The sequence below is a fragment of the Mustela putorius genome, unplaced genomic scaffold (assembly GCF_011764305.1).
Source record: "Mustela putorius furo isolate JIRA1106 unplaced genomic scaffold, ASM1176430v1.1 tig00000145_pilon_pilon_pilon, whole genome shotgun sequence".
Taxonomy (NCBI): domain Eukaryota; kingdom Metazoa; phylum Chordata; class Mammalia; order Carnivora; family Mustelidae; genus Mustela; species Mustela putorius.
The window spans coordinates 36,944,259-36,963,411 of record NW_025421294.1 but is presented as its reverse complement, the minus strand read 5'-3'; the positions used below and the strand labels follow the sequence as shown (position 1 = coordinate 36,963,411).

Genomic DNA, 19,153 nt, shown 5'->3' with positions numbered 1-19,153 from the left:
TTAGGGTTTTTTGGTTTGCTTGCTGTCTGAAATTGGCAGTATGGCTTAGTGGGAAGAACAGGAGCCATGAAGACCTACATTTATTACTTTTTCAAGAGATTTTATTTGAGAGACCATATGCGTGCAAGCGCAAGAGCAGGGGGTAGGAGGAGAGGGAGAAGCAGACCCCCTGCTGAGCAGGGAGCCTGATGTGGGACTCAATCCCAGGACCCTGAGATCATGACCTGAGTTGTAAGGCAGATGCTTAACCAACTGAGCCACCCAGGTGCCCGAAGACCTATATTTAGATCCCAGTTCTATTACTTAAAACAGACTTTGGGCAAGTTACAAACCTGAGCCTCTCTTTCCTAATATGTAAAATGGATTTACTAAGATCGTAATAGGTGGTGTGAATATTGAATGAGAGGTAAATCAAAGCACATGGTTCTGTGGCATATAGCAGCCACTCAAGAAATGAATGGTGGTGGGATGCCTGGGTGGCTCAGTTGGTTGAGCAGCTGCCTTCAGCTCAGGTCATGATCCCAGCGTCCTGGGATTGAGTCCCACATCCAGCTCCTTTCCCTCCGCAGGGAGCCTGCTTCTCCCTCTGACTCTGCCTTCCACTCTGTCTGCCTATGCTAGCTCTCGCTCACTCTCTCTGACAAATAAATAAATAAAATCTTTAAAAACAAAAAAAAAGAAAAAGAAATGAATGGTGGTCAGCTATAGGGCATGTTCTATACATACGTGCTGAACAAATGAGCTGTAAAGCATGCTGAAGCTTTCAGCTTCTCTAGTAACTTCCAGGCTTCCAGGTCAGCTTGGAAAGGAGCTTTAGGACTCCATGGCTTTTGTGACTCTGCATGCTTGTTTTTATTTATAGGGCTGGACTTAGGAAAGAGTGGATTGGTGGGGGTGTGCTGTATCATTTCAGTCAGTTCTTACTTACTTTATCCTTTTGGGGTTGCCCTGGAGGTTTTTCCTCTAGGAGTTGATATCAGTATTTTTGGTCTCAACACCTGTTCACACATTTAAAAATTATTGTGGACCCAAAAATCTTACTTTTATATGGGTTATATTGATCATATAATTTACCATATTATAAATTAGAACAATTTAACATTTATTTTAGATTCATTTTTTAAAAATACACCTATATACATTAACAGAAATAACATTTTTTATGGAAAATAACTCTTTTCCATGTCCAAATTTAAAAATGTAGTGGGAAGAATGACATTCTGCTACATTTTTGCAAAATTCCTTAATGTATGGCTTAATAGAAGATAAATTGATTCTTTTTTCTTAATTTTTTATGTTTTTATTAACATATAATGTATTATTAGCCCCAAGGGTACAGGTCTGTGAATCGCCAGGTTTTTACACTTCATAGCACATACCTTCCCCAGTGTCCATAACCCCACCCCCCTCTTCCCGGCAACCCTCAGTTTGTTTTGTGAGATTAAGAGTCTCTTATGGTTAAGACAAATGGATTTATAATAATGCTTCTGCATTCAATCTGTTGCCACAGATCAGGGAAAGCATAGGAAGAAAATACAGCTTTACACAGATGGTAGTTAGAACAGAGAGGCCCTTACAGACCTGCTGGGAGAGTCCCAGGGACTCCCCTGGAGTCCTTGAGCATACTGACATTTCCTGAAGTGGACTTTTTTTTTTTTTAAGATTTTATTTATTTGACAGAGATCACAGGTAGGCAGAGAGGCAAGCAGAGAGAGAGGAGGCCTCAAGCAGGCTCCCTGCTGAGCAGAGAGCCCAACTCAGGGCTCGATCCCAGGACCCTGGGATCATGACCTGAGTCGAAAGCAAAGGCTTTAACCCACTGAGCCACCCAGGCGCCCCTCCTGAAGTGGACTTTAAGTGCCTTGAAAGCAGAGAATATTTCTTCATTTGGTGGGTTACTGAATCTTAGGTCCTGGCCTTGGACACCAGTTTTTATTTAGAATGTGTGATAAAATAGATTGACTGATAGAGGGAGCTGTTGGCCAGTACTAGCCCACAACTATAATACCAAGATAGGGAACTTTCTCATTTCAGAGAGGATGAAACAGATTTACACAAAACTGATGTATGAATGACCACATCCCTGTGCTCCCCAACACTTGGTTTTTAAAGAAGATGCGAAGAAGGTGATGCAAAGACTGGACTTATTGGGGTTACTTAAAAGTAAGTATTTGCCTTTATTTAAGAGATAGGAAAAAATCTATAATAGCTAAAGCTATAAATGGAAGCAACTCAAATATCCATCTTCAGATGGGAATGTAGAAACAAAATATGGCATACACATACAGTAGAATGTTATTCAACCTTAAGAAGGAAAGAAATGCTGACACATGCTACAACATGGACCAAGCCTGAGGATATTATGCTAAGTGAATCAAGGCAGTCACAAAAAGAAAAATATTGTATGATTCCACTTATATCCGGTGTCTAGAGTAGTCAAACTTGACAGGAGGTAGGGTTAGGATTACCATGGGCTAGGGGAAGGGAGAATAGGGAGTTGTTTCATGGGTATGAAAAAGTTCTGGAGATTGGGTACGCAACAATGTGAATGTACTTAAAGCTACAGGCCTTTACACTTCATGGCTAAGATGGCCATGATATTTTTTTTACCACAATTAAAAACAAATTAAGAAAAAACTAAGAGAAAGGAGTAGACTTTTTCCTCTTAGTTCGGGGCTGACCTTCCCCTTTCTTAATTACGCATTTTGGTTACAGGTGTTTATTGAGCACATTCTATATATAAGGACTTCTGAGGAGCATGGACCAGTTAAACAGTGCCCGTCGTCAAGGAGTTTGCCTCCAGCGGAGGGTTGGTTAAGGTGAACGGCCACAAGAGACACACTAACATAATGAACTAGGTCTTGGAGAAGGCAGCGCTCGCACTGGAACTTAAAGACAGTAGACTTTCTGCTTAGGCTGCTTTGGGGGAGCAGTATGAACACAAAGATAACCATCTAGTTTCCTATATTACTGGCCAGGTGACAGTTTTGGAATTCTGTTTGAAGAATTGGTACAGGTGTTTAAGGTTATTGGTCCAACTTCCCATTTAATCCAGGAATTCATTCTGCTTAAGGAAGAAAAAAATCAGGAGGTAACTCGAAGGACACATGCATATTGCTCAGAAACTATGGTCCATACGTAAAGTACACGGGATTCCTGGAGGGGCGGAGGGGCTGGGTCTTGCGCGCGGGTCACGTGGGGCGCGGGAGGCGGGTCTTTGCGTGCGCTGGTCACGCGGCCTGGTGTTGACACTTCCGGGTGGGACCAAAGTGAGGCGGCTGGGCAGGGGCTGGTAGCTCCGGCGGCAACCATGGCGTATAACGGCCTCACTGTGCCTCTCATCGTGATGAGCGTGTTCTGGGGCTTCGTCGGCTTCTGCGTGCCCTGGTTTATCCCTAAGGGTCCCAACCGGGGGTAAGTACGCCAGGTCCACCTTGGGAGGAACGCGCAGTGGGGACCGGCCGGGCCGAGCGGGGGAGGGGGGCGACCTGCACCGGTCGCAGACCTTGCGGGGCCGCCCCAGACTCCAGAGTCAGGCCCGAACTCCTGCAGTTCCCCGACTTCTTACCGCGGCAGCTTCAGGGTTCCCTGATCCGAGGGTGAGGAGGGTGACTCCCGACGAACCCTCCTTGGGACGGGGTTACGGGAGATTTTTTTTTTCTCGTCACGGGGCCTGTCTGGGGAGGGTGCATCAGAAATGGGTTTATACCGACTCCGGGAGAAGTTGTGGTTTGCCCCTGGACGACTTTCGCCCCTTTAGCCCTGCCCTCCACTCAGATGAGGCCTGTACTTTAAAGGATCAAATAAAACAGATTGCCCTCTTTGCCTCACATGCTGTCGCCGTTGCACAGGACACAAGCTTGTGTAGCAGCGTGGAGCCTAGGCCTTGCCTCTAGTGGGCCCCAGGTAATGAGGGCCTGATCTAAAGCGAGATTAGTGACCAAAGAGCAGGAGGTATTGTTTAGAAACCCCTGCGTCATACCTTTTGGAGGGCGCTCCTGCGCTTGTGTGTGAGTGTACCAACTTCTCAGAATGATTGACTAAGACTTTTCCCTTGGACTTTTTTGTTAAATAGAGCTTTTTCTATTTTGTAAGTAAATTTTTTTTTTTTTTTTTGTGGTAGCATGAGATAGAGCCTTGTCTTCAAAGGAGCTTTGGAACACCCTCTTTCTGGTTCCTCTTTTACCTTTTAGTCATTTTTTTCTTAGCCCAAGATATTTGGAATGAAACTTGGGCTGAAGTCAGAGCTTGGCTAAAGCACCATCTTTTGCTTTATTCTTTGAAACAAATTGATGGCTTTCCAGTGCTTTGCATGCATAGCAGGCAGTCAGTAAATACCTGTTGAGTGGATAATTGATAATTCTACAGCCTTTATTAAGGGAAAGAAAATGCTGTTACTTCCTTAATATTTTGTGACCCAAACTCCTTTTGCTGTCTGCAATAAACTTGTGGTAGACTTGGTAACTCCTATCTAACTTGAAAGTAAATCACAGTGTGTTTAAAAAAGAGAAATGGTAGACAACTTTCTATCATTTGGTTGTATTGGGTTTCCTCTCCCTCCTTCACTTCCCCCAAAAACATCAGTTATGGAGGGTCATCTCTCCAGACTATAATAGATGATGCAGAGTGTTGGAATTTTAGGGTTATTAAAACAATTTGTGTTAACCAAATTTAATTTCTTAGTCTTGTTTCTCTTACTGGAGTTAGAGAACAACAAAATAGTTTGTTGTGTTTTTGTCTTCAACTATTTCATTACCCTACTGTGTGTCTTTCCAGTCCAAGTACTCAGAAAAGCGTTTATTAATATGCTTGTAACATTGACCACTCCTTTCTTAAAAGACCCCCATTTGGGACCCATCATGCCCAGCCCTGTTGGGGCTTGGTGCCACTGCTGTTATCCAGGGTAATGAAATGTCTCCAATAGTACATGGACTACTCAGTTTCCAGCTCTGGTGTCATGGTTCAGGTTTGACCTGCTACTGATACCTTATCTGAGTCTAATTCACAGCCTCCACCCCAATCCTTACATTTCCTGCTCTTGGCAGGATTGAGCAGTTCTTAAAACACAAAGTGTCCACTAGGAGTTACTGTATTACACTTTGAGAAACACTGCTCCTAGCTGGATGATCCTTATGACCTTGGACAGTTAACTTTTCAGTGTTCCCATTTCCTCATTGTAAGATGGAAGGAAATAGTAGTCTTGAATTAGTAGTAGTTCCCCTTTAACTCCTGAAAGCCTACGTGACGATTTTTTAATACACGAAGGAGCTTCAAGGGTAGGTGAATTTTTAATCAGAGCATTTGTGATTTGAAAGATTAAAAACATCTTCACTAAGGAGGTAAAAGTACTATGTGGCAAGGGAAGAAGAGAGACTTTGATATTAAATCCTTTTCCCTGAAAGACCCACGTGATGTGGTTTTGGAATATAGGTGAGATTCAGTGGGGTCTGGAACGGATGGCCAAGAAAGAATAGTTGAGACATCATCTGTGTAAAAAGGAGAGCGCAGGGACCAGACTGGTGGGCTGGAAAAACTGCTGCCTGAAGGTTATGAGGGGTAGCAGATTATATACTAGAAAATCAGGGGAGATAAGGATAAGGGTGATTTCAAAAGAACTTTCATATGCTAAAGATGACCGGGAGGTACCTGGTGCCTTGCCATTGTCTAGTTAAGGTGGTTCTTCCCCCCCCCAACCCCCACCCCAGCAAGGCATTACTTTGAAGATCTTGGGGAGCTTCCTGGAAGAACGTCACACAAATCCCACCCACTGGGGAGGTGGAGCAGGAAGGCTGCTGGGTGTCAGCCCAAGCTTTGTCCTCAGCTAGCCTTCTACTCCCACATCACACTCACAGCAGAATGCAGAAAAATCTCTAACTTAAAGCAAACTCCTTGCTCTCATTTTTTTCTGCAACATAAAATGGGTCAAATAAAAAGAAGTTGGTGTTTGGAATCAGACCGTTCGTGTTTTTCATGATTTCCTAAACAGGTGCTCTAAAACCCTCCCTTTTTTCACGGTGGCTCCTTTAGCAGGTAGATGTGGAGAAGGGGTGGAGCTAGCTCACAGGGAGTTCAGTGACCATTTGTGTTTTTCTTGATTTCCTAAACAGGTGCTCTAAAACCCTCCCTTTTTTCACGGTGGCTCCTTTAACAGGTAGATGTGGAGAAGGGGTGGAGCTAGCTCACAGGGAGTTCAGTGAGCTCCGATTTTTTTCAAGCCTACGGAAAGGCAGAAAGAGTAGTAATGTTGTATTCCACCGCTGAGATACAATAATTGTTAACTTACTCATATTTGCTTTGTATCTCTGAATGTGTGTGTATGTGTGTAAACACACACATATATTTTTCCTAAATTGAAAGTGAATTGCATTTATTATGATGACACTTCTTCATCTCAGACACTTAAGCATGCAACCACTAAACGGCATATTTGGAGAGGATATTTTATTTATTTTTGTTTAGGTTTATTTATTTATTTAAGTAATCTCTGTCTCTAGTATGGGTCTTGAACTCAGGACCCTGGAGATCAAGAGTCCTGCGCTCTTTGGACTTGGCCAGCCAGGCTGGAGGTGATGTTTTAATGAGGAGCTTTTGATAGAAAAGTAGTAAGCCGGTAACACAGTAGAGCCTCAGCAGTTTGAGGTCTCTGAGATGGTCTTTGAGGAAGACAGAAGACACAGGGATTCCAGGTTGAGTTAGAGGAATGAAGGAAAATGAGCAAAAGCTTGGAATGGAGAGGAGTAAACTTGATGTGTTTGGGGGGACATTGAGGCCTCCTGCTTTTGGGAGTGGAAGGTTTCTGTCCGAAAGTGGACAGTGGTGAGGATGAGTGAGAAGCTGGTCCTGACTGTGTAGCTCTTCAGAAATCAAACATTTTTGTTATGTGGCTGTCAACATTTTGTAGCACAAATTCCGGCACATACTCATTCATGTATTACAAGCATAATGTATAAGTTAGGTATTTCAAAGCGTGTGCCTTCACAGCATATCCAGAATCTGACCAGTTCTCACTACTTCTGCTGCTACCAGCCTGGTTGGTGGATTATTGCAGTTCCCCCCACCGCAAACTGGTTTCTCAACTTTTCCCTTTGCCTCTCTTCCCCCAGTTTGTTTCTGCTCTGCAGAGAGGTAGGTTCTCATAAAATCTGAATCAGATTTTGTCAGTCCTGTGCTCAGATCCCTCCAAATAGCTTCCCTTTTCCTTTAGAGGCTACCAAGACACTGCCCTTAATCCTCATGAGTGTCAGAAATGGCCAAACTACAGTTAAACTATTTTAATGGTGTTTCTAGTTCTTGTCTATATTCTCCCTTTTGCTCACCTCTCTCCCCTCACTCTGCTCAGCAACAGGGGCCTCTGTCCTCTTTCTGTCCTCTTTTAACTCCTGGTACCATAGCACCTTTGCATTTGCTCTTCCCTCGTCTGGAACACTCCCTCACCTTCAGGTCTGGACTCTCTTGCCACGTCCTCAGCAGGCCTTTTCCTGACTGCCCTCTTCAAAATTGCAAGCACACTGAGGCACCTGGGTGGCTCAGTGGGTTAAGCCTTAGCCTTCGGCTCGGGTCATGATCTCAGGGTCCTGGGGTCAAACCCCACATAGGGCTCTCTGCTCGGCAGGGAGCCTGCTTCCCCCCCCTCTCTCTGCCTGCTGCTCTGTCTACTTATGATCTCTCTCTCTCTCTCTCTGTCAAATAAATAAATAAATTAAATCTTTTAAAAATAAAATTGCAAGTACAGCCTCCAAACCCTGTATACCCTTACCCTTCTTTCCTGCTCTGTTTTTCTCCATTAGCACTTACTGACCACCTGGCATACTAATGATACCTATGTAAACAGTTGTTTAATGTTCATCTTGTTTGTTGTCTGTCTTCCCCCACGATCATGTAAACTTCGCCAGGGCAGGGGTTTTCATCCATTTTGTTGACTCCTTTTTCCCCAGAGCCTGGTACATACTGGACACTCAATTGAAAATCTGCTGAATGAATGAGTGGATGTGCCAGTATTGACCACAGAAAGTACATGCGCACACACAGAACTCCTAAAGCATGAATTGAAAATAAATATAAATAGGAATTCTGATATTTGCTACTTGTATTTGAGGAGATAGTCTTGCTTACTCTGTGGGGTGTGGAGACCCCTTCTTTGGAAATTACTCCTGTGAAGGATGGAGAGCATTGAAAGTTGTTCAGCTGAAGAGTGATGTGATGAAAGAATATTTTAGAAAGATGACTCTGTGATGAGTGTGGTAGAATGAAAGGGAAGGAAGAAAGTTTTGAATCTGCTAGCGTTTTGTGATTCAGGATGCAGAGGAGGCATGAACAAAATGATGACAGATTTGAGGAGTGGGTTGGATGGGTGGAAATGACAGCTTCTTCTCGGGTGTAGGATATTGGGAAGAGGAGCCTTCGGAAAGAGAAATGGGAACAGGATACCATGAATTCAGTTTTTTAAATGTGTAAATTCAGCTGATCAGAGATTCAGGTTTAACTATTTTTCAGACAGGAATAGAGATGGGAAGAGGTCAACATTGAAAAGATATATAAATATATATATTTATATATTATAAAGATATATAAATATAAATTTACATATCAATATAAAGCATGAATATATAATATATAAATATATAATATATATTACTTAAAATATATGTTATTTGTTTATAAAATATATATATATATTTTTAAGAATCATCTTGTTTTCATTTTAAGCCTATGCAGTTCTGGCATTTTTTTTATAAGTTTGTTTATTTTTAGTAATCTCTTTTCCCAACGTGGAGCTTGAATCATGACCCTAAGATCAAGATCACATGTTTTCCCAAGTGAGCCAGGTGCTCCTAGAAAGTTAAGTTTTTACAAGTATTGTGTCATTTCACTGCAGAGAAAACTACCAGATAGGTAGTTTCTTGGATGTCAAAACTGTCACTGCAGCCTTCTGTGTTCATTTGTAGATGGGTTTGTAGATGGGTCTGTACTAAGCTGAGGCCTCAGTACAGATCCCTTCAAATACAAACCTTAATTACTTGCTTAAACTTTTACTGAGTGCAGTCATTATTTGGTGTTTGAACAGATTTAGTTCCCTTTTCTTGGTGCATAGACCTTGCCAGTTTGTAATTTGGGAAGGAGGCTTAAACCAATCTGACAGTGTCTTCCTGGTTTTCTGGTTATCTAATGATGGTTTTGTTTTGTTTTGTTTTGTTTTAGAGTTATCATCACCATGCTGGTAACCTGTTCAGTTTGCTGCTATCTCTTGTAAGTATGTTTCTCTTTTAAGTCGTTTTTTCCCCAAGATGATAGGAAATTACTCTTGGTATTTATAATGTGTGTGATTGAAAAATAAATTCATGGAACATGACTGTTGTGAAACTTTACAGTTTTGTATCATGGGAGCTTGTCCTTTATGTAACATCTAGAAATAGTATCCTAAGATGGAAAAGAGCACACTTTCTCTCTGTTCAGTACATTTACATAAAAACTGTACAGATGCTCTCTTATTCTGGCAATACATGTGTAAATTATTTGGCACAAATTTAAATCTTATAATTAGCTGGAAATTCCCCTTGTACTACTTTTATATTTTACTATTGTGAAGAATTTAGGCATACTCATTTCATTTAAATATCATTATGAAGGGCGCCTGGGTGGCTCAGTGGGTTAAGCCGCTGCCTTCAGCTCAGGTCATGATCTCAGGGTCCTGGGATCAAGTCCCGCGTTGGGCTCTCTGCTCATCAGGGAGCCTGCTTCCTCCTCTCTCTCTGCCTGCCTCTCTGCCTGCTTGTGATCTCTCTCTGTCAAATAAATAAATAAAATCTTTAAAAAAAAAAAATCACTATGAAGCCAGTAAAGCCATTCTTTATTATGACTTTTGGTTTTTGGATGAATAGAGTTGAGCTAGAATTGCAGTAAGCAAAGACAATTTTTTAACAATCATATGCTATATCAGTGTATGATAATTCACACATTTAAATAGATGATACAGTTTGTGCAGACTGTTGGTTGAAAATGATTTTAAGATATATAAGTTAATTCATCAACATATGTTTTTGGAAAACCATTCTTAATCCTTTTGATTGTTAAAAATGGCAGAAGTGGACTTGAACTATTGTAAAGGTTTCCAGTTCTTATCTACATTCTCCCCTTTCCTGAAGAATGGAACAAGTCAAGCCCCAGAAATAAACTGAGTATTAATCTGTTTGTGGATAGAATGGCCACTTCAAAGTTCTCAAATGTTTTGGGGGCCTGGGTGGCTCAGTGGGTTAAAGCCTCTGCGTTTGGCTCAGGTCATGATCCCAGGGTCCTGGGATAGAGCCCTGCATCGGGCTCTCTGCTTGGCAGGGAGCCTGCTTCCTCCCTCTCTCTCTGCCTGTCTCTCGGCCTACTTGTGATCTCTGTCAAATAAATAAATAAAATCTTAAAAAAAAAAAAAAGTACTCAAAGGTCTTAAGGTTTCTTTTCTTTCTTTCTTTCTTTCTTTCTTTTTTTTTTAGTTGAGATTTTGTATACCATAAAATTTCATCCTTTTATGAATTTCCTTTTAGAGTTTAGAACCAGTGGTTCTCTTTTCTTAAAGAGAGCTGTGTAGCTTCCCATGACCTCTTTATATGGAAAGGGTTGGTGTTGGCCAAGCTTTTGTTTAGTGCCCACATGACCTAGGAAACAGCAGTTTTAATCATGTGATGAAAGGCCATGGCGCTTTGAGACTGTGAATCTGAATTTCTTATATCCTAGAGCTTTTGCACTAAGATTTTTCAAAGAGGTTTGTGGGGACAAAATTCTAGTTGTTGGCATAGATCAAAATCTGCCTCTGTCAAAAAGTTATCACCGTGAATTTTAGGTAGCTTGAAGTGTTTAAAGCTGAATCATAAGGCATTGTAGAAATTTTGCTAAATGATGATGGTGGTGTTTGACTGCCTCAACACTAGGGCTTAGATGATAAGACTTTCTGTAGTTGGCTTGTTTACTCTGTTTTTTCTAGTTAGAAGGGTAACTTTTTCAGGTGATACAGCTCAGCTTCCAGAGTGGAAATCAGACAGGTAGCATATGGAGAGAATTCTGCTAGCTGTATTTAGCTTTACAGAGTAAAGGAGAAGTACATACATCATCAAGAATTTCACATTTTTAAAAAATATTTTATTTATTTATTTAACAGAGAGAGAGAGATCACAAGTAGGCAGAGAGGCAGGCATAAAGGGGGAAGCACACGGGGCTTGATCCCAGGACCCTGAGACCATGACCTGAGCCGAAAGCAGAGGCTTTAACCCACTGAGCTAGCTACCCAGGCACCCCAAGAATTTTGCATTTTAATAAGGGTGATTGAGCTTCAGTCTGTTCCACTGAATCTCCTGTAGAAATCCCAAGAAGGGAGCTCTTTTTCAGTCCAGGAGCCAAGGAGTGATCCTGTGATCGAAAAGGCCTTTGTTTTGATTTCTTTGAAGCTCTCTTCTGCCTGATAAGCAAGGTTGGTGGTAGGGTCTTAAAAATGGAAAATTACCACATAGAAGAATGACTGGAGATTAAGAAGATGGGGCAGAAACATTTTGTGACTTTCTGGTCCTCCACTATCTTTGAAATTTGCTTAATTTTTGTAATACTTTCTTTAAGACAAACAAGAAACCTTTCCAGTTAGTCCCATGCTTCTTATTTTCATTTTCAGGTGTAAAATGAATAACTGGACATGGCTAGAAATTATACCTCTGAGTCTTAGTGACTCAGTTGAGACGTATCTGTGAGCCTTTACCTCTCACGTCTAGATTTTTTTCCTTTGTCCCAGACATGCTGGTGACTTCTCAGTTTACAGTGGATTAGTACTGTCATCAGTGTATTAATAAGGATAGCACACAGTGTACCAACATTAAATGTTTCTGGAGGCCGTCATATGGGGAAATGTGCTGTGTAGTATAGACTTTATGAAGTTGGTTTTTTTTCTTTTGTTTCTTTTTCTTGAAACCTGATCATATATCCTATTTAGCAAAAAGTCCGCCTGGAACATGGGTGGATTAAATTGAATTCAAATCCCAAAGACTTCTTTCCACAAAGGGATGAAATTCTGTCCCTTTGTCATAGATTTGAAATTCAAACAAAACTTCACTGTTTGGCGTTAGTAAGTATTAGTTTTTTGAAAATACCTCTTGAAATAAATCACACCCTATGAGGAAGTGGTGATGCAACATGGGGGCTTAAGTGGGTAGGAGAAGAATAAATGAAACAAGATGGGATTGGGAGGGAGACAAACCATAAGTGACTCTTAATCTCACAAAACAAACTGAGGGTTGCTGGGGGGAGAGGGGTTGGGAGAAGGGGGGTGGGGTTATGGACATTGGGGAGGGTATGTGCTTTGGTGAGTGCTGTGAAGTGTGTAAACCTGGCAATTCACAGACCTGTACCCTGGGGATAAAAATATATGTTTATAAAAAATTAAAAATTAAAAAAAAAGAAGAAAAAAATATTTTAAAAAAAAGAAGAAAGAAAGAAATCACACCCAAACTGTATTTCATAGCAAAATTACATTTTGAAATATATTCATGGCCTTTTAGATTGCCTTCAGTTTATGGCAGTTATTTTCTCTGTCCAGTTTGTTCTGGTTTAAGATTAGATTCATGGGGCGTAACTTGTTTGAGCTCTGGAAAAAATCAGGATTTATGCCAGTCCAACCAGTTTGTGCTAACAGTTCAGCGGAGGAATGTCTGAATGTTATACATCTGGTTCCTTCTTTGAAGCACAAGGTCACTTTTGTTCCTTAACCATACAATCCTGTTAGTTACTGTTCCATACTTTGTTTTGGTCTTAGGTTAGTTTTTAATGTTGAATTATGATGCAATTTACCCAGAGTTGGAAAACTTACATCTTCAGGGTAAATTACAAATTTAGTGCAGTGTTGTGAGGTACAGTTGCTTCTTAGAAAATATATTTTATCTTTAGCACTTGACTAGTTGTGATACAGAAGAGGAAATAATGACCAAAAGGCAGGAATCCTTGGCTCTTCTAGGCTGAATGTATGTGGCCTGATTACATTGTAGTATGGTTTTGTGAATTTTAAATTTAGATGCTGTGTATGAAAACTTGGAACAGAAAACAAGGAAAATACAAAGTAATACTATCATTCGTTGGTTAAAATAAGTTATTTTAATTCAGAGAAGCATGAGTAACTTAGGAGCAGTTTGCTTACGAGGCTTTTGTAGCATGTATTTTATTGAGCCTTCATTCACTCAACATATTTATTTAGAGCCTACTTTGTGCCAAGCACTGGATATATAGCAGTGAATAAATAAGACAGATGTAGTCCCCTGCCCTCTTTAGCGAGGAGAGACAGACTGTAAACAAAGCCAGACAAGCCTCAGTCACTTCCCGAAGTGGTTCCCTCATCTACTTATTACCACAGGCCCCTGTTCTGTGACCCCAGACGTCTTCCTCATTCATCTCTCCAGCCCCCTAGCTGCCCATTGAACAAAGAACTACACAGCCTATAGGAACTTGGCCCCACTTGTCCAAGAATGTGCAGATCTATAGCCAAGCCCAGCCTTGCTTTGGTCCTGGGTCTAGAGCCAGTTTGGGCACAAGACATGATCACTTCCACTTTGCTTTCTAACCAAGTAGCCACAAGCTGGTCAGTTTCAGGGATGCTCTTTATTATAGCTTTTTTTTTTTTTTAACTTTCTGCTTTTGAACTTTTAAAACCTGCTCTATGCTCTTTACAAAAATTTGTCCCCTTGTCACTCACCTTCAAAAATTATCAACTCATGGCCAGCCCTGTTTATCTCTGCACACTTTCCTACTCTACCCTAGATTATTTTGAGCTTATCTCTAATTATTTCAATATATATGTCTAAAAGATGATCATTCTCTTCCGATGTGTAACTACAATACATTATCACAGACAGGAAAAGTTTAATTCCTTTACATCATCAAATATATTTAAATTGCCCTCATTGTCTCGTTACTTATTTTACAGTATATTTGAATGAAAATGCTTGTAAAGACCACACATTGCAGCTAGTAGATGTGCCTCCCAAGTCTCTCTTTATCAGTTTCTTCTCCATTTCTCTCTTTCTCTCTCTCTTTTTTTTTGCACATTTAGTAGGAAAAAACTGGTTTCTTCAGAGAGTGATCCTTGTTAGTTGCACACACCATGGTATTATTTAACATATTCTTTGTTCTATATTTCCTGTAAGTTGGTAGTCATCTAGGAGATAGATCACATTCAGGTTCAATTTTTTGGTTAAGTCTGCTTCATAAATGGTATAGATACTTTAATCAGGGAGTACATAATGTCTCATTTGTATTGTTGGCATCATTGATGATATTATATATCTGTAATTTGCTTATTCATTTTAGAATACGTCCATAAATACTTAGTTTCGTATTGATGTCAAAAAGTTGAAGTCCTTCGTGTTTCTCTTTTAAGATAATTTGGCTATTCCCAAATAGCCATATACATTTTTAGGATCATCCTGTCAGTTTCTATACTAAAAAAAAAAGCCTGTTGATTGTAGTTGGCATTGTGTGGAATCTATAGATCAGTTTGGAGAGAACTGACATTTTAACAATACTGAGTCTTCTGATGCTGAACATGGTATATATTTCCATTCATTTAGATTTTATTTTTATTTCCTTCCTCCTCCTGAATGCTCTTTTTCTAACTTTTTTTTTTTTTTAAGATTTTATTTATTTATTTGACAGGCAGAGATCACAAATAGGCAGAGGCAGTCAGAGAGAGAGGGGGAAGCAGGCTCCCCACTGAGCAGAGAGCCCAATGCGGGGCTCGATCCCAGGACCCTGAGACCATGACCTGAGCCAAAGGCAGAGGCTTTAACCCACTGAGCCACCCAGGCCCCCCTCCTTTTTCTGACTTCTTACAGTGGAGACTTAGATAAATTTTTAAACCTTTGTTCTTTTTTTTTTTTTAAGATTTTATTTATTTATTTGACAGAGGTCACAAGTAGGCAAAGAGACAGGCAGAGAGAGAGGAGGAAGCAGGCTCCCTGCTGAGCAGAGAGCCCGATATGGGGCACGATCCCAGGACCCTGAAGTCATGACCTGAGCGGAAAGGCAGAGGCTTAACCCACTGAGCCACCCAGGCGCCCCTAAACCTTTGTTCTTTTTAAAATGTTAATGCAGTAAAATTCCTTCTAAGCATTGCTTTAGCCACAGCCTACAAATTTTGATGACACTATATTCTTCATTAATTTTTAAATATTTGGGGCTTTTCCACAGAAGATAGACTCCTTAAGATTCCAGTCTTTTTTGCAACTGGGACTTGTCTTATAGCCCAGCATAATGGTTTATCATGATGATCATTTCAAGGGCACTTCAGAAGATTGTATATTTTGCAGTTGTTGAGTGTAACTGTGAGGTCATGGTAGTTCAGATGTTCTATATCTTTATTGGGTTTTTGGGTCACTTTTAGTGATTACTAAAAGAAGGTGTTAAAATCATCAGCTATTGTGGATTTTTAAAAAATTCTTTCCATGTTTGTTTTATATGTTTTGAAGCTATATTATTAGGAGCATGAACATTTCTGTTTTCTCTTCCCAATGAATTGACATTTTTATCATTATAAAGTATCCCTGTTTATCCTTAGTAATATTACTTGACTTGATTTTTTACTTTGTCTGATATTGATAATCATACCACCTTTCTTATCCTCATTATATCTATCTTTATGCCTATTTGCAGACAGCATATAGCTCAGTCTTTTTCGTCCATTCTGACAGCCTTTGCCTTTTAATTGGATACTTCATATACAATTCCAGTATTTATTGACATAGCAAGGTTTGGGTTCATTGTTTTGTTAATTGTTTTCTGTTTGTTTCATCTAGTTTTTTGCTCCTCTGTTCTTTATACCTTATTTTTTTCTTTAAATTCAATTAATTAACCTATGGTGTACTATTCATTTCAGAGGTAGAGTTCAGTGATTCGTCAGACTTACATAACACCTAGTGCTCATTACATCATTTGCCCTGCTTTTATGCTTTATTTTACATTAATGGAATATTTTCAGTATTCTGTTTTAATTTTGCTAAGGGCTTTTTTGCTATACTTTTTAGTGTTGCTCTAGAGATTACAATATTCTTTGTTAACTTTTCATAGAGTACTTAGAGTTGACATGGAACCACTTCAGATAAAATACAAGTTGGCAACAATATGGTTCTATTTACTCCACATCATTTGTACTATGGTCATGATATATTTTGCATCGATGTATGTTCCAAAACATTGTAGTGTTACAGTTTTTACTTGAAAGAATCATGTTTTTATAAAGAAATTAAAAGAAGTCTTCTCTGTTTACCTACATGTTTATCCTTTGTAGAGTTCCTTATTTTTGTAGATTTGAGATTCTGACATCCCCTTAGTCTGAGTTTTTATCCGATATCCCTTTCGTCTAAAGAACTTCCTGTAGTATATGCTGTAGGACAGGTATGCTGATAACAAATTCACTCATCTTTTATGTACCTGAAAATGTCTTTTTTTCATGCTCATTTTTTTGAAGGATAGGTGTTCTGGATATAGAATTTTGACAGGATTGACAGGATGTTTTTTTCCCCTTTTAGATGACTTTAAAGAAGCTCTTTCATTTTATGGCCTCCATTGTGTCTGCTGAGAACTCAGCTGTAATATGAATAATTGTTCCTTCTTATGCATTCTTTTTCCTCTGGATGTTATCAAGATTTTTTTCTCTTTATCTTTGGTTTTAGCAATTTGACTATGATGTGTGTAGGTGTCTTTTTTTTTTTTTTTTAAAGATTTTACTTATTTACTTGTGAGAGAGAGAAAAAGAGAGGGTGCATGAGAGGGGAGTGGGAGAGGGAGAAGCAGGCTTCCTGCTGGCTCAATCCCGGGACTCCAGGATCATGACCTGAGTGGAAGGCAGTTGCTTAACCAGCTGAGCCACCCAGGCGCCCTGTAGGTGTAGTTTTAAGATTATTCTGATTGGAGTTTGCTGAGCTATATGAATCTGTAAGTTATTTTTCCATCAGTTTCAGCATATGCGTCTTCTGTTTCTTTCTGCTGTATTCTTTTTCTCCTGAGACTCCAGTTGCACCTATGTTTGATTTTTTTTCCAATTTTTTTTCCTCTTATTTCTTCAGATTAGATAGTTATTGATCTGTCTTTAGGTCCACTGACTATTTCTTCTGCTATTTCCAGTCTGCTGGTAAGCCCTATCCAGAGTTTTAGTTTATATATTTTACTTTTTAGTTCTAGACTCTCCATTTGGTTCTTTTTTGTAGTTTTAATTTATGTTCTGACATTCCTGATTCGGTCATTCTTACAGCTAGTTTTATTTTAGGCTTTAAGCATATTTATAATAGCTGCTATAAAATCATTATCTTTTTTTTTTTTTAAGATTTTATTTTTATTTATTTGAGAGAGAGAGAGGGAGTGAGAGAGAGCATGAGAGGGGAGGTCAGAGGGAGAAGCGCCAAGCTGGGAGGCTGATGCGGGCCTTGATCCTCGGACTCCGAGATCGTGACCTGAGCCAAAGGCAGTTGCTTAACCAACTGAGCCACCCAGGTGCCTTCATTGTTTTTTAATGACAATATCTGTATTATTTTGGAATGGTGTGGAATTCTCTTGATTCTTTTGTTCTTGATTATTACTTATGTTTCTTGTTTTGGGGGAGCATGACTGTAGTTTACTAAATATTGGATGTGGTAAATGACAGGGACCCTGGATTCTACTTACTCCTCTGCGAATGGTTAAATTTTCTTGTAACAGTTAAATTATTCATTGATCACCTTAAACTTATGGAGAGTTGGTTTTATACTTTGTTGGGACAGATCTGTATCACTTTTACCCCTAGATTAGAATGAATTCTCCATTAAAGTGTGCCCCTTCTGGTTCTGGGATTTTTTGGAAAATCTGAGGTGTTTACCAAGTCCTTATAACTTCAGACTCTAAATACTCTTTCTTCTGGTGGTAAGCAGCAGCTGAAATTTCCCCTCCATTCTTTCAGACTTCTGGGTGCTTTTCACAGTCCTTGGCATTTTCCTAGAGCATACACAGTTGAGGGATCAGCCAAGGGTTAAGAGAAATTTATACAGACTTTGGGGGTCCCCTTTGTGGTACCTTCCTTTTTTGAGATTTCCCTTTTTTATTTCTAAGAAATAGAAATGTTTTTTAGCATTTCTGGTAGCTCTGAACTTCATCTTTCGATACCTAAGCCAGGAAGACTGCAGCTTTTTGCTTGAGTTTCAATTATCTTGCCCCACACATGGGACTGGACAGTGTTTTCAGGAGAAATGCTGTATAAAGGTATTGGTGTAGCTTTCTTTCTTTCTCCTTTCTCTTTTCTTTTTTTCTTTCCTTTCTGAGAGTGCACGCGTGCAATCTTGCACAAGCAGTGGGACAGGGGAGATGGGGGAGAGAATTTTCAGCAGTGGAGCCCCACGCCGGGCTCAATCTCATGACCCTGAGATCATGACCTGAGTTGAAATCAAGAGTCAGACACTTAACAAATTGAGCCACTCAGGTGCCCTGGTGTGATTTCCTGAAGGATTGAATCCTGTGCAGTTTCTTCCTGCTTTTGGGTATTCTCTTGTACCATCAAATAGTTATTTTTCATATCTTGTTCAGAGTTTATAATCACTGTCTTCCGGATGAGTATGATATAAGCTACTTTGCTTTACCAGAGCAGAACTTCACCACTTGCCTTTTTTTGTTTTCAGGTTTATATTTTTCATTTCTGTGGGTGTTCTTTTTGTGCTTTTACAGTTTTGATCTCCCTCCCTCCTTCCTCATTCTCCCTGTACATTTTACAATTTTAGTTCATGAAACATAGTAGACAGCTTATCTGTCATCCGTGTCTGATCATTCTAGTATCTGAAGTCCGTGCAGTTCTGTATCAGCTCTTTGCTCTCTTTGGTCCCTCTCATTAATGGTACCACATGCATTTAACAATATTTCATTGCTGTCTTTTCATTTTCCCTATAATTCCATGTGTATGACTTTTTTGAGGCCTGCTATGAAAGTGGGCTTCTCCAGAAAAAAGATTAACAGTGCTTCTGCCAAGTGCCAAAGGCCATCACCAGTGTGGAATCAAATTAAGTAAAATTCTTTGTTATGTGATTTTTTTTTTTTAAACCACATAGAATGAATTTGAGTTACAGACTTTCATTAAGGTTAATTTTCAGTGGCAGTGTTCTTCTCCTTCCTTCTTATTGCT

General features: G+C 39.8%; 1 protein-coding gene across 1 annotated transcript in view; it reads left to right on the top strand.

Annotated features, from left to right (window-relative positions):
- Positions 1-3,225: 3,225 nt before the first annotated feature.
- The window catches only part of ATP6V0E1 (ATPase H+ transporting V0 subunit e1), a 30,328-nt gene continuing 14,400 nt past the window's right edge, over positions 3,226-19,153 (top strand). Inside the window, exons 1-2 of the mRNA XM_004737595.3 lie at positions 3,226-3,414; positions 9,199-9,246. Of these exons, the coding sequence (XP_004737652.1) occupies positions 3,311-3,414; positions 9,199-9,246 (152 nt within the window). The 5' untranslated portion in view covers positions 3,226-3,310. The remainder of the gene's footprint in view (positions 3,415-9,198; positions 9,247-19,153) is intronic.